General features: G+C 40.6%; 2 protein-coding genes across 8 annotated transcripts in view; one reads left to right on the top strand and one right to left on the bottom strand.

Annotated features, from left to right (window-relative positions):
• LOC142097833 (asparagine synthetase domain-containing protein 1-like) overlaps window positions 1–1,978 on the top strand; it is a 38,990-nt gene extending 37,012 nt beyond the window's left edge. For all 5 annotated transcript variants that reach the window (XM_075180021.1, XM_075180020.1, XM_075180024.1 and 2 more), the window contains one exon: window positions 1,651–1,978. In XM_075180021.1, coding sequence (XP_075036122.1) covers window positions 1,651–1,906 — 256 coding nt within the window. In that variant the 3' untranslated portion in view covers window positions 1,907–1,978. The remainder of the gene's footprint in view (window positions 1–1,650) is intronic.
• Window positions 1,929–15,394, bottom strand: part of LOC142097834 (uncharacterized) — a 96,166-nt gene continuing 82,700 nt past the window's right edge. For 2 of the 3 annotated variants that reach the window (XM_075180028.1, XM_075180027.1), the window contains 2 exons: window positions 2,975–3,033; window positions 1,929–2,244 (listed from right to left, as the gene is read on the bottom strand). In XM_075180028.1, coding sequence (XP_075036129.1) covers window positions 2,124–2,244; window positions 2,975–3,033 — 180 coding nt within the window. In that variant the 3' untranslated portion in view covers window positions 1,929–2,123. Of the gene's footprint in view, window positions 2,245–2,974; window positions 3,034–15,394 lie in introns of those variants that run through there. The other variant, XM_075180029.1, reaches the window with a different exon arrangement.

Genomic DNA, 15,394 nt, shown 5'->3' on the forward strand with positions numbered 1-15,394 from the left:
GTATGATTCATATTGCATGCTGTGACACTATCTCTAGTTGGGTGGCCAAGGCAGAGGAGAGCCAGTCCTGACTCCCCCACATGTCCACTATCATTAGGTACTTCTTGAAATTGATCTATTGCTGCAGACATGTAAAGGACACCTGGGTTTAGGTTCCCTCTACCCCTTTAAAACATAAACATGTGGTGGTGGGGGGGGTTAATATGGTTAGAAAATAAACAAAATAATTTACACTCTAAGTCAACATGAACAAGCCATGTGTGAAAATGTAAACGCACACCTTTTTGCAGTAGCTTGTAGAACCACCTTTAGCAGCAATCATTTTAAGTCGTTTTTTGTATGAGTTTGTTTCTCACTTTGTATATCAGTAGCTTTGGCCCACTCCTCCTTACTATACTGCTTCAGTTCATTATTGTTTGAAAGCATTAATTTATGCATAGTAATGTCCTGCCATTGTATCACCGCACAAGACCCCCAGATCAACTGTAATCTTATTCAATTGTGTTTATTGGAATAGTCTATAATTGTAAGTGGAGGTGCTACTAAAGTTGAATCAATTCACAAGCTGAAAAATCAAGAGTTAATATATAGTGCACAAATAGTTCAGTATGTTTCTTGAAACAGGTCAGTTGAGATCCCTCCTCTGTATTAAAATAACATCTTTATTTTTAATTTTAAAAAATACTATTTATAATTCATATTAAAATTAGCCAGCAAACTTATAAAAAAAATCGTAATATGTAAGTGATTTAATAGAACTGAAGATTGTGTCCAAATATTGTTTTATTCCCCAGTACTAATGATCATAATGTGTTCTCGCGATACGTTTCTAACTTAGGTGATTATTGTAGACCACATTGCGTCTATGGAATTATGTGTTATAACACCAATTACATGCTGCACTATATTATTTCTTCCTCTTAACCATCAGCACTTATAGGATTCATCCGTATTATTGCAAAATTTCACTAAGACGCTGTAGAAAGAAGTTCTTGCATATCGGATATCATCCTATTCATTTGGGGATATCATAATGTGCCATTTGTTATATATCCAGGTAGGACAGTCCATAGGATACTGTATTAGAAGGCTTCTTGTTATATTTTGTTAGGTAGAATTGTTACCTTTTGATAATATAAAAAGCTCTACCAACAATGATTACCATATCATTAGGTAATCGTTTCTAGGTCTATGCACATATAAAGTATATGGAGTTTCAATCACTTACTATCCCTCAAGGACACAATACCACATTCTAATTTTGCATAATCTAATCTACGTAGGTCATGAAAAGCACATATGGCTACTAATTTATATGCAAAGGAGGACCAGGACCATCCGTGTACACGTTCCTATTCTCCACGTGATAAATTAAATTTGCAGATGTTTTAATTTTTTCCTGTTCCCTTGCAGTTAAAAACAAGTTTTATCCAGTTGTGTAAGACTGATGTTTAATACTTTTGCAGAGAACTGCGCCATTGGATAAATAAAAATAATTCTGTCTGCCTGATATGGACTAGTTAATAGGGAATGGAGGGCATGTGTGGGCATTATGCATTTAAGTACTGTCCGTGACTTGCCTCTGAGCTAGTTACACAGTGCTTTTGTTATTTTACAATATGGGTCTGGTGTCATGGTCTTCTTTTTCAGATTCCCTTTCCTTGATGAAGATGTGGTTTCTTTTTTGAACTCTCTACCAATATGGGAGAAAGTAGACTTAACTCTGCCCAGAGGGCTTGGTGAGAAATTGATTTTAAGAATGGCAGCTGAGATACTGGGACTTGGCAACTCCTCAGTTCTGCCCAAAAGAGCCATGCAGTTTGGATCCAGAATTGCAAAAATGGAAAGCTGCAATGAAAAAGCATCAGACAAATGCAGCAGACTTCAGCCAGGTCTCATTGACTGAGTTTATGGAAAAAAGGAATTCATTTTATTGTATATTTTTACTTTAATAAACCTCACTGGATGGACCGTACAAGCGTTCAAATGTATTTTTTAAATCATAAGTAATGTAGATAGTATTTAACATGTAATACATAAATTACTACAAATTACAAAAGTTCTTAGGCAATGAAGAAAACTTAAATGTCTGAATTCTGCCTTTAAATTCATTAGATACATGGTCACTGAAGATAATTTGCTATATTTTTTATGTTGTCTTGAAAATATTCGTTGCACATTATGTAGGACTCCAAATTTCCAACATCAAAACGTCCAGATATTGGATACAAATACACTGGTTTTCTGAAAAGAGAAGGGAGGGGGTGATAAAAAATACTTTCTTTTCGTTTCCATGTCCACACCCTTACCCATATACATAATATATTTTAGGGACAGGCACAACTTTGTCCACCAACCAAAACTATAACCATAAATTATGTATAGTTCCTGGCTATTAGATTTTTACATACATCATTCTCTTGTAGAAAGGTGTGTTGTCTGTTGCAGCTGAATTCTGAATTTGAGGTAAACACACCTGACTTAAAAACTTAGATGAATGTTATTATGTTAAGATTTGTTCTTTAAATTTAAAACAAAAAAGTGCTGTCCCCCTAATGGGGAAAAACAACTGCTAGAAAAAAAAAGTGAATGAAATGAAAGAAATAAAAAAAACATCCCATAAATGCATACAATCTACTAAGACTGCACAAGACCAAGAATATAGTACAAATTTGTTTTATTTTAGAAATTCCAGAAACATACAGGTAAAAGATGATTTTTAATGAAGATAATTATGTCTATGCTGTAAAGAGAGAGAAAAAAAAAAGTTAAAGTCCTTGGGTAAATCAAGTAGTTGAAAAATATTCTATACTATTTAATGTCAAAATATTGACATTTGCCCTGGTCATGAAGATTGAAACGCCAATTTAACTAGAAGTTTTGTAATAATATGGCTAATTAAAGGAAACAAATCTTCTATACCAATGTTGTCATAAGAAAAGCATGTTTGCAGAGTATATTAGTGTTTGATTACCTTATCACAAGCCAAGACAAAAAGTGACCTGGTGCGTCTTTTTCATCAATTGGTGCTTCCTGAAATGAATTATTAAATGGAATGTGTATTTAAAGTAGTATGTAATCTACACAGTAAACAGATACCATATGAATTCAGACATTTACAGTGTTACAGCTGTATAGTTTCCTCTAAATTCACTTCTGTATAAGTCTGCTTGAAATTTACAATGTTCTGATTTTAAGTGTTTGAGCACAAAGCATTCCATTTACTGGCAAGATTATGCACTAAACTTCTTTAACATAATCAAACTGTAGCACCAGTTCCTGACTGGCTCTGAATGGTGGCACTGAACTTGTCACAATCTTCAGCCCACTCCCAACAGCTGATTTTAAATAATGTACAAGGCATTCTAAGACCGAAAATAACTAACTACACACCTGTTTAGCTGTTAATTAGACTGTACTATTATGTAAAAAGGCTATATGTGAACAAGTCTCGTACTAAAATCCACCCAATTCCCAAAAATAGTGACATTACTGGGAATGGGAGGGATTCGGTACAGGGGTTAAAGTAGAAAATCCATATATATATCTCTATCTATATATGGGTCATTCCATGTCGGTTCAACCAGGGGTCTCCACCACCCATCTCAGATTTGTTAGTTTTTTTTTGTTTTTTTTAAGAGAGTATGTCAAAACAACTTTCTGCCAAATATCTCGACTGTCTGACAATTAGTTGATTTAAATATTGATTTTTCAATTTATTAAATTTGCTAATCGCGGCTATATCCAGTTTATTTGAAGTATCACGGGTGTTAAGGAATCGCCACAAAATTTGGACCCTTAAGGTATCTCTTCCTCCTGAATCCAAACCAAATTACTTTTACTGCCTCGTGTTTTGCATTATGGCAAAAACGCACATATTTCCAATAGGATTAAAAACGCTAGGGACAAGCAACATTAGGGATCCCATTTTTTTGGGGGGGAGGGGGGTGTTTCAAAAAAGGTATACATTACTACCACAAAAAATTGGTTGTTATCCCAACATAAAATATTTTTAATAACACACTATCGCTGGTATCTGTTCTTTTCGGTTGGAAGATCGTGTATATGGAGAGGACGGATGTTATTCAATAGAAGTGCTCCATTGTATTCCTAAACAAACACGGCAACTTTTGAGATTATTCTCTTGTAAGTTTATACCCTAAGGGGGCGTACTCCGCTCACGTGGTGTTCCATAATTGTAAGGCCACACACATTGGTATTCATCGGCATTGTCACGAACAGCACTCACCTGAGTCTGCGTGATGCATATGTGACACAGGGTCAACCACAAAGACAACCACCTGGTCTGTCTAAAATGATTAAATCCTTCCCTATCTATGCCACACACTAGCTTTGCGATACTAATTACCACCACCAAGGTTTTTTCGGATAAGAGCTGACACTCTTATTTAGGAAGCCTTCGGTTCTCCCTAGCATTAATCCAACACAATGTACTTTAATCAGAGTTCACATAAACCACAAGGTTTGCACAGTTTCAATTAGGTAGCGTCTGGACCAAACTGTTGCGTAAATTCATAAAAACATAGAATAGAACTTAAGTGTAATTTAATATGAAAAATACATCCACAATGCTTAAGATAAAAAGATAATAAAATGACATACAAATATAGTGCAATTGTTTCTTATAAAAAGGATAAAACACAGAATTGATACCTCACTTAGAATCAAGTTTCTGGGCTGGGAGAAGCAGGAAAAAATGGAACCTCTTCAATTAAATGACTCCCTCAGAAGAACCAGGAGTTTACATTTTCACTACAGTTTTAAAACCAAGCTACAGGGCCCACAATCCCCCTTCCTATGAGGTCAGAACCAACAGGTCTCAAGAATGTAAATTAGGGTTTTATGATTAGGCTGTAGAGACAAGTTTCTGTCACTCTATCCTAACTTCTCACCCATAGGCCTTACAAACCTGCTTTTACCTCCACACAGCAGGTCATAAGTTTCCCTTCCTCTGCATACCACACATGCCTCTGGTAGGTATGATATTGGAGAAAATGATATGATATTTTCCTGTGACCATATTCAGCTTGAATCTGTCATTCCCATACAACTCTGTCTCTGCAGTCGGGATGTCTGGGGCCTCCCAAACAGGTGTTAGATTTCATTGTCTTGCAAGAGATATCCTCAAAGGCTTTCACATTTGCGTCCTGCCATAAATTGTATAAGGTGCTACTCTTATCTACCAGCCCCCCTGGGCAGTTGAACATACACAAAACCCATTGATCTAACAGCTTCTAAGAGAACCATGTCACACTATTTCTAGGAAGTAATTCACAAACATATATTTGCATATTTATGCCTAAAAATCAGCTTGCACATGACACCTTCCCTTTTTAAGATATGGCATGTGAATTGACTGACAGGTCATTGCCCAAGCCATCTCCCACAGATCCCACCTGGTTCAAATGGAATAGCTGTTAGCTGGGTCTCAATAGGTTCTCTGGGGAGAAGGGTTAAAAAGGGGTTACATATCTCAGACAGCTGGGACTTCTGGTCCGGCAATATCTGTGGGCTAACCTCTGTATTCTTAAGGGGTCTTATCCCTTGCGCTGCAGCTACTAGATCCAATGGCAAGTCCTTCTTCCCCTCATCTGGCAATCTACAGACTGTCAGGGCACACGCATCACTGTCATTAGGAGCCTTCAACAGATTATCATGAAAATTTCTCTCTATCATCCTGGCAGGGGGATCATACCACTGCTTCTGGCTTGTCTTGGCCTGCGTCATGTTCTCATGTACCAACCCTGTTGCAGTGTGCACTTTGTCTCTAATTCTCATGTCCTCTACGTTAAAGCCTGAGGAAACAATGGCCTGGGATTCCTGATACTGCACTTCTAAGTGGGAACCCCTTAAGGCTGGCACAGCAGAATACCTACTTCCACTCTGCCCTGCTCCCCAGTTACAACCTTCCCTGTCAGTGGGACACCCTATGCACTTCTTATCTTGGGGCCTAAGGAACAGGACACTCCCCTCCCCCTTGGACTCATCTATCTGGGAGTGTAGAGTAGCAGGAAGTATGGGCCCCTCATCTATCTCCTCTAAGCCGTTAGACGGCTGGCTAAGTGAGTGTGGGCTAGCAACTGACCCCCCCCCCTGTCTCTATAGAAAACTCAGATGAAGGTCTGAGTGGTGAACATTCGAACTACAGGTCCCAGCAGCAATGTAAGGATTGCTGTCACTCGCTACTTCCCGTTGGTGAGGACTATGTGTCTCCCCCACATGCTCAATCGCTCTGTATGCATCTGGTTCAGGCACAGAACACACATCTTCCCTCTGCCCTCCCTCCCTCCCTCCCAGTTACCTGGTACAGCATCTTCTGAGCACATTACCTGGGTAGAAACATTGTCTTTCTCTAGCACAACAGAATTAATCACATTGTCATCTGTCCCATTTCTAGAAAGCACATTATCTATACCAGTGTTAATGGCAATATCTGCAATCACCGTATCCGCTGTCCCTATCCCATGACAAGATATCCGTGTAAAAACAGGTTTAGATTCTAACACAATACTGTTATTGGCATTATCCTCATTCTTCGCATTAGGTACAATAATACATTCTCTTTCCTTGTCACCTCCTGGTGCCTGGGGAAAAACATGGTTACTCTCAGCAGGTTCTGGTACTGTAACATGGGCGGCATTAAAATCATTACACACTGCAGGTATAATATGGCATTTCCGTTCCCTGTCACATCCTGCTGCCTGGGAACAAACATTGGTATTCTCAGCTGATTCTAACACAGTGACATTAGCATCATTACCTACATCAGATATAATAAGACATTCCCTGTCCCTGTCACATCCTGGTTTACACATTTCAGGTGCCATTGAACAGACCTTTTCCTTGTCACCTCCTGCTACCTGGGAACAAACTTTGGTACTTTCAGTTGATTCTGACACAGTAACAGGGGTGGCATTGACATCGTCATTACAGACATACTGGGGACAGATTTAGGAAGAATGTTGTCTCAGTAACATATCTATAGGCATATTATCTGAGACCCCGACATCCCTTATACCTCTTCCAGCACCCCAATCAAGGTAAACTTTGGCTACAGGTACAGTAAGGCGAATTCCATCCACCCCTTTCACAGAAATACATTTTCCTGGAATGAAGTCCTCTAACCCTACCAGTTCTGAATGAACTAACGTAACATTCGCACCAGTGTCTCTTAACCCCACAGTTACCTTGTCACCCACAGTGACTGTTTCTAGGTTGTCCTTCCGGCCCCCTTCTGGTCCCGCAACACACAGGACAGCTGGTGAAGATTGCAGGGAAGGTTACCCCCCCCCCCCCAGCGGGGGGTGAACTGGTCTTCTTCTCTGGACAAGCGGTACTAATGTGCCGCACCTGGTTGCACACAAAACACCTGCGGGTGTCTCCCACAGCAGGCTTTGCCCCAACCCTCCCAAAAGATGAAGAAACAGTGGGTGATGGTGTTGAGGGGGGGGGGTGGCGTTGATCCTCCTGGCCGGCCCCCTTTCCAGGCCGACTGCCCTGGCACAAAAGTTCCTCTTTTAGCTGCAGGTGCCCGGGTGACAGTGTACTTGTCAGCCAGTCTAGCTGGTTCCGCAGAGGATGTAGGGTCACGATCCACTACCCATTCCTTCACATAAGCCGGGCACAAAGTCAGAAACTGGTCCTGGATCGTCAAATCTTGCAGAGCATCAACGGTGGTGATCTGTAGCCCTCCAACCCACTGTTTGAAGGAAGCACACAGCTGGGCCACAAGTCCTGAATATGTGTCAGAGGCACTGCGTTATAAATCTCTGAATTTCTGCCTATGCGCCTCTGTGGTGATGTTAAAATGTTGCAACAGGGCACTTTTGATTGCCTCAATTTCCGTCCATCTCAGGTGGAAGGCTTCTAATGCTTTACCTCGCAAACCAGGGGTTAAATATTGTCCCCACTGATCTTTGGCCAGTCCATACTGTCGGCAAGTCTTTTCAAAACCTCGCAAAAAAGTATCCAAATCCCCATCTTTTTCCAATACAGGGAAATTCTCAGGACGGGGTCTGCTAATACCAGTCTCTCTGGCTTCTGGCTGGCGTTTGAGCTTGGCAAGGCTCCAGCTCATATCTCCTCTCTGCCTCTCGCTCGGCAGATTCTCTTTCTGCCTCTCGCTCGGCAGATTCTCTTTCTGCCACTCGCACGGCAGATTCTCTTTCTGCCACTCGCTCGGCAGATTCTCTTTCTGCCTCTCGCTCGGCAGATTCTCTTTCTGACTCTCGCTCGGCGGCCTCCATAGCAGCACGCCTCTCAGTGCTAGGTCCTCTGCTGTTCTCTATCTATACCGCTTCTCTTGGAAATCGAATAAGTTCCTTTGGATTTCAGTATCATCTCTATGCGGATAATACCCAAATTTATCCTGATCTCTCGCCATCTTTGTTGTCCCAGTGTAACTGACTGTCTTTCTGCCATTTCATCTTGGATGTCCTCTCGCCAACTCAAACTTAATCTTTCTAAAACAGAGTTAATATTCCCACCCACCAACAAGAGCATACCTGACATTTCTAATCTGTTTACAACATGACCATTAATCCCACCCCACAAGCTTGCTGCCTAGGTGTAATCCTTGACTCGCACCTATCCTTTGTTCCCCACATATCTAAATCATGTTACATACATCTAAAAAACATTTCCAGAATTCGCACATATCTCATGCAAGACACTGCAAAAACATTAATTCATGCACTTATCTCTCGCTATTGCAATTCCCTCCTTACTGGTCTTCCCCAAAACAGATTTAAACCCCTACAATCTATTGTGCAGGCTGCGGCAAGATTGATTTTCCTTCCAAATCTTTATTCCTCTGTTGAATTGCTCTCCTATCCTCAAAAAAACCCAATCTTGAACCCACCTCTCTTGCTAATTATCGCCCTCTCTCTCTTCTCCCCTATGCCTCCAAATTACTTGAGCGAATTGTCTGCAGCTGCCTAACCAGGCACCTCACGGACAATTCCCTCCTTGACCCTCTCCAACCTGGCAACCGCCCCCTCCATTCTACCGCAACTGCCCTGTCCAAGGTTGCTAATGATCTCCTATCAGCCAAATCCAAGGGTCACTTCTCCGTTCTCATCCTTCTTGACCTCTCTGCAGCCTTTGACACCGTGGACCACCCCCTCCTGCTGCAAACTCTTCTCTCTCTCGACCTCTCTGGTTCTGTCCATGCCTGGTTCGCCTCATACCTCGCTAATCGCTCCTTCTCTGTATCCACGTCTGGTTCTTCCTCCTCCCCCTACCCTCTCCCCGTAGGAGTCCCGCAGGACTCTGTTCTTGGCACTCTTCTCTTTTCGCTCTACACTTCCTCGGTGCTCTCATCTCCTCCTTCGGTCTTCAGTATCACCTTTATGCTGATGACATTCAACTCTATATTTCATCTCCTGATCTTTCCTCCACCCTCCTCGCTCGGGTATCCGACTGCCTCTCCGCCATCTCCTCCTGGATGTCCGAGCGCTTTCTCAAAATCAATATACCTAAAACTGAACTCATTGTCTTTCCTCCACCCAGACTTCCACCCCACCATGACCTTTCTATTGTCGTCAATAACAACACCATCTCCTCTGTCACCCAACTTCGCTGCCTGGGTGTCACCCTTGACTCCTCTCTCTCTTTTGCCCCCCACATTCATTCCCTTGCCCAAGCCTGTCGCTTCCAACTACGCAACATCGTCCGCATCCGTCCTTTTCTCTCTCAGGATGCCGCCAAAACTATCATTCATGCACTCATAATCTCCCGCCTCGATTATTGTAACGTCCTCCTCACTGGCCTCCCCCACTCCTGTCTCTCCCCCCTCTGCTCCATACTCAATGCGGCCGCAAGACTCATCTTCCTCTCACGCCGCTCTTCCTCTGCCTTGCCTTACACTGGCTCCCCTTCCCCAACAGAATCCTTTTCAAACTCCTCACCACCACAAGGCTCTCTCCAACTCTACTGCCCCTTATATCTCTAACCTCCTCTCCATTCACACTCCTGCCTGCGCTCGGCCAACGACCGCCACCTCTCCTCCACTCTTATCACCTCTTCCCATTCCAGAATCAAAGACTTTTCCTGTGCAGCCCCCCCTTCTCTGGAACGACCTACCTCGTTCCATCCGTCTCTCTCCTACTCTGTGCTCCTTCAAACGTGCACTCAAAACTCACCTCTTCCTCAAAGCCTACCAACCATCTACTTAACCCTCATCTCCTCACTTTAGCTCAACCTCCCTTCTCTCCTCTTGCCTCAACTGGCTCCTCTTGTGCCTGGTCTGTTTACCCTCCCTTAGGATGTAAGCTCGTATGAGCAGGGCCCCCTCCCCTCCTGTCTCCATACCTGTTCTTCCGCTCCGTCTTTACTGCATATGACTGGTCAGAGTTTCTGTAGTATTGGTACTTTTTGTTTATTGTTCTGTACTGTTTCGCCCTGTATAGTCTACTGTTTATACGGTGCCTCCGAAATCTTGTGGCGCCTAACAAATAAATGATAATATTATTTCACAAGCCAACAAATAGTATCATTTTGATAAATGTATTCATGAATGATACTAAACATTCACTTTCCATTACTAAAATTATTCTTAAATGGTCAATGAAATGGATAAATTAAAATTTATACTATTAGCAGTATTATTACCAGTATTAATGATTTAGGCCAATATAAAGGCTTAATTCAAACTAGTTCAAGTTTAAAATACATCAGCTTAATTATTCATAATCGTGTACTGGAGCTGCCTGATAAACTTAAGTTTAGACTGTACTGTCGTTATACATAATCAACTTCCTTTTCAGGGAAGTAATACATGCTTCCAGTACTCTTCGTGATAGGAGGGCTGACAGAGGAAATGATATTGAATACAGGAACGTAACAAATGTCTTTATTCTGTAGAGGCCAGTTAAATGATCGAGCAGTGCCATAGGGGTGCATGAAATTAACTTCAACATCACATTCCTCATTTTTTGATAGTCATTGTTTGTTTGGATTGGTACTATCAAACACATGCTATGTATGAATTTGTACGGATTTATGACATTTTGACTGGTGATGGATTCATCTGATCTGAGAAATGGAAGATGGAACTGAAGTTTTTATCTGAATTGAGTCGCTTTGTTCCTTTTGAAATGTTAGATACAGGGGTGAAGTGATGAAATCCTCTTGTACCACGTACTGTTCTTGTCTTGGAAAATCGGTCTTGTAGCTGCTTGCGTGTTTCTTAAAGTGTTTCTTTTGATATTAGCCTGAATTTTATATTTGCAACTCTTGACTTGCAGAAATTGAAGACCTTTTCTGCTGTGTCGATCACATCACCTGTTTCTCTCTTTAGGCTCTCTCTGGCAACCAGATGCCATCGCAAGGATATTTATCGTGACTGGTTGCAAAAAAAAATGCCAATGATGCTTTCAAAGCGAATTCTTGATCATGGCAGCATAAGTTGAGAAAGTTTTTGCAATTCTTAAGCAACACACGTTTTTGACAGCAGGAATGTTTATCTTGGTGCAATGAATAATTTCTGTTTTTCGTACACAAATGCTACGTCATGCTCCAAATGAGCAGACAAGACACAAACTTGTGATGAACAGGTCATCAGACTGGGGAGCATGAGTGTAGATTACAGTTGGGTGCAGCGTACAAACATTGTTTGTCTAATGATACCCTTGAACTTCATCCTGAATCATGCAAGAATAGTTTTCACTAAAGTCCAAGAGAACAATAAATGTGTCATGGTCAAGGTTGGCCTTCATTTCTTTCAGAAACTTTGATTGTGCCTTAGCAAGAAATGTATGTGTGACAAGTTTTTCTATTTTATTGATCAAAGTTTCTAAATATTCATCAAATGTCACAGTGCATCTTACCATCTCTGTTCTGTCAGCAGATACCCACTGACTGTAAGAAACAACATCAGAGTCACAGTCTTCAAATTTCTAAAGTAGAATGCTTTTTAATTTTTCACTTGATGGACACAGAGCAGTTTCGTAGCATGCAGTCTCCGTTATCTTTTGAACAGTCTAAATATGTAATTAGATCCTGGTAGGTGTCTGTGATAGGCTGGACCTCCTATGCCACCCTTCTGTTGTTGCTGGGAACAGGCTGGGCTTACTTTGCCACCATCCCTATTCGTTATTCCGAATATGCCCCTCCTGCCATCACTGAGCTCCTTTATGGCGCTCAGAACTAAGTTCCTTCTGGGTAACTGTCACTGCTAGTGTACTCCTGTGCTGGTACACTTGGGCTGGTAACTCCGGACCTCTTACTATGGATCAGGATTGTTGAGGATGGATCCCCCCTGGCCTATCACACTGACCAGAGCTGCAGGCATATAGCGGTGGTACTGGAGAGCTGGGTCCAACCTCAGAAACAGCCAGAGAACGGATTAGATTTAGGGTCTAATCTGTAGGTCACAGGATTACAGCAATATTGAAGATGTTTTCAAGCAGGTCTTTGAAGCAAGTGATGTTTAGTTGCTCTCACACTTGTTTAAGTTACCAGGTGATCAGGTCAGATGAAACATCATAATGATACATTTCAGTGTACAGGACAGTGCTTTTTATACAGATTTGGACACAGGATATTTTTAGAATCAGGATGTAACCTGTATACCAAAACCTAGATTTACATGCATTGCAAAGCTAACAATATTTACATTCATCTGTGAAATTCTAGAAACTCTGATGTCCTGCATCTTGTTTTTAGACGCAGGAAATCTAGCAACACATCTTTAATTAAACCTTCCTGTCTTCACGTGAACCCTCACATTAAAAGATCCAATCAACATGAGTCACTTCTTTAGACAGTAGCAGAATACACATTCCTAAGGAAAGGTACAACCCCAAACAAAGCATTTCCTTACACCAAGATATAAAAATAGGTTTTCAAAAACAAATTTTCTACCCTAGTCTCAGAAATAACAATTTCCTATCTCAAAATATACACATTCAAAAATAAGTACATTGGCAATAATATAAATAAATGCACTATGCTATTTCCCTTAAATACATTTATACCAGAAGTTATTTATCAGTGATCCAGTCACAGTGTCTTCTTTATGACAGGCATAAAGCAGAAGACTTACATTCTGATGAATTGTACAAACACATACAGAATGTGTTCCAGAGGGCCCTGGTAACACACACATTTTGGATGCAGCATACAGAATTTTAAGAAGCCTATATTAATGCTAGGGTATTCTAATTTGAATGCAGCATATAATTCTTTTAATTAGAAAGTAACAACCTCTTATGCATGTGTACATTTTTGAAATACTGACCATCTTTTTTTCCTGCTATAACATCATTTTGGAAAAAGTTTTTCACTTTCAACTGTATTTTTCACTAAGTTGTTTGCCTTTCCTTGGCTCAGGTAAAGCAAAAATTCCCTTTTCGTTAAGGAGCACACTTGCTTGACGGACTGCATACTCACTTACATTAAATATTTCCATAACTTTATTTTTTTTACTCCATGAAGTAGGAGCTAGAGTCAAAACTTGTATTTTTTTTATTTCGGGTCATCGGTGTTGTGAGTGAACGTTGTCTACTAAGGCTGAACAGCCTACCGAGGTCCCCTGTACGTGGGTAAATACTTACACCCAGGCAGATATCCAACTTAACCAATGGTAACTTTTATTAATGGAACAACAGGCACAAAACCAACATATGTACAGGAGTAACAATTACAGGTATGCACAATGGACACGAGAGTAGTACATACAATACAATATTATGGTCACCTTGGAAAATCCGAATATAGGCTTACGTTTTCCTAGGAGTGTGAAGCCCCATTGACTGCCAACAGGGCAGTGGTCCGGCTGCACTGTCACCTTGCTTTTGGCGAGCACACAGATTCACAAGTCCTGGTATAACTTATCCAAAGGAAGAGGAACAAGTGTCCTCGCTGTCCTTTCCCGATCTCCGTCCTCCGTCAGCTGGCAGGAATCATACCTCCTACACCAGCCTGACCTTTCCTCTATCAACCCCTCTGACACTCCACTGCTCTTTCTTATACTCACAGAATAGCACTGTAGGGGAATATTGTCTGTCTGCTGTGTCTTAGGATATTAAAGCATAGGAATACAATACACTTTTCCTAATTAAGGTGCTTAAATCAGACACAGAAAGCCACCATGTTTGGATTGTGAATACACTACTAAACATTATCTCGTTTGCCTACAGACGTAGCTAAAAGCACAATATTACAGTTTCTCATTTTTAGCATGTAAGGTGTGGTTAACTAGCAATGTAAATAGCATGGCCAAATATACACAATATATATATAAATGGTTACAGCATAATATAATGGTGACTATTCACTCCATTGTGTTTTAAACATAAAGCTTACCTGACTAGATTTTAACAGAGGAGGGGACACTACCCCTAGCTAGATCTCCTGTTAAGGTAAAGAAAGATAGCTTCTGTTTAAACAATAGTCTGGTCTACCGGACAATATAATTATTGATGTATTGTTTCTGCAGACCTAGAATACAAATAGATTTACTCTGTTGGCATAAATAAACAATAGGAAGCCCTAGGAATACTATGAATATCTTACCTACAGTGTAATAGATAATGATACAATCTCCTATATTACCAATCTTAAAGCCAATATTCAAACACAGTAAGGGGGTCATAATGTGTGCTAGGGCAGATACTCTAGTGGGACATGGGGATAAAAAGTACATGTTCAACGGTATTGTGACAGGTGTTAATCTTACAAGTTCATCCATATCACTTGCTTTTTGTAGCAAATCTTCTGGCAGGTTATGGCAGTCCTTCCCCAGAGAATATTCTTTGTCTATGATTCGACTAACCTTATTTCTCAGAGTAGAGCATGCAGATTTAATCTTTATTTTAGCATATAAAGATTTGCTATGGGATGCAATTGCATGGAATTTCAAAGGTGACTCCCCTAATTCTGTCAGTGATGTATTGATTTGCTCCAAAGTTTCATCTTTTGAAAATGATGTTTCTAAATAGGGCATACTGTTGTCACTTAAATCCACCTCTTCAATGTCATGATCCAGGTTTCCAAATTTTGGGTGTTTCTGTACCTTTTCTCAGAATGCATCACATATTTTCTGACCAGGATTGACTTTACAAGATCGGCGATTTATTTAGTTTTTCAGAGAAGTCACTGTCGACAATCCTAAGTGCTTTTGTTATTTATTTTTTGACATTTAAATGGATCCAAACAAGTTGCCTGATATGTAGTGTGTTTCTTGATATAATATGCTTTATGATGTGCACAAACATTTAATAACAATGTAGAATTATCCCACTTCTGAGGGACAAAAGTTATTTTTCTGGAACACAATGTTTTGATTAAATCCAATTTGACCACTTTTGAGTAGTAGGTCTTGTGGCACTCAGTTCCAGTTTCTTTTCACACTACACTTTTCAACAGGCTG

Source organism: Mixophyes fleayi, chromosome 7 (assembly GCF_038048845.1).
Source record: "Mixophyes fleayi isolate aMixFle1 chromosome 7, aMixFle1.hap1, whole genome shotgun sequence".
Lineage (NCBI taxonomy): Eukaryota > Metazoa > Chordata > Amphibia > Anura > Limnodynastidae > Mixophyes > Mixophyes fleayi.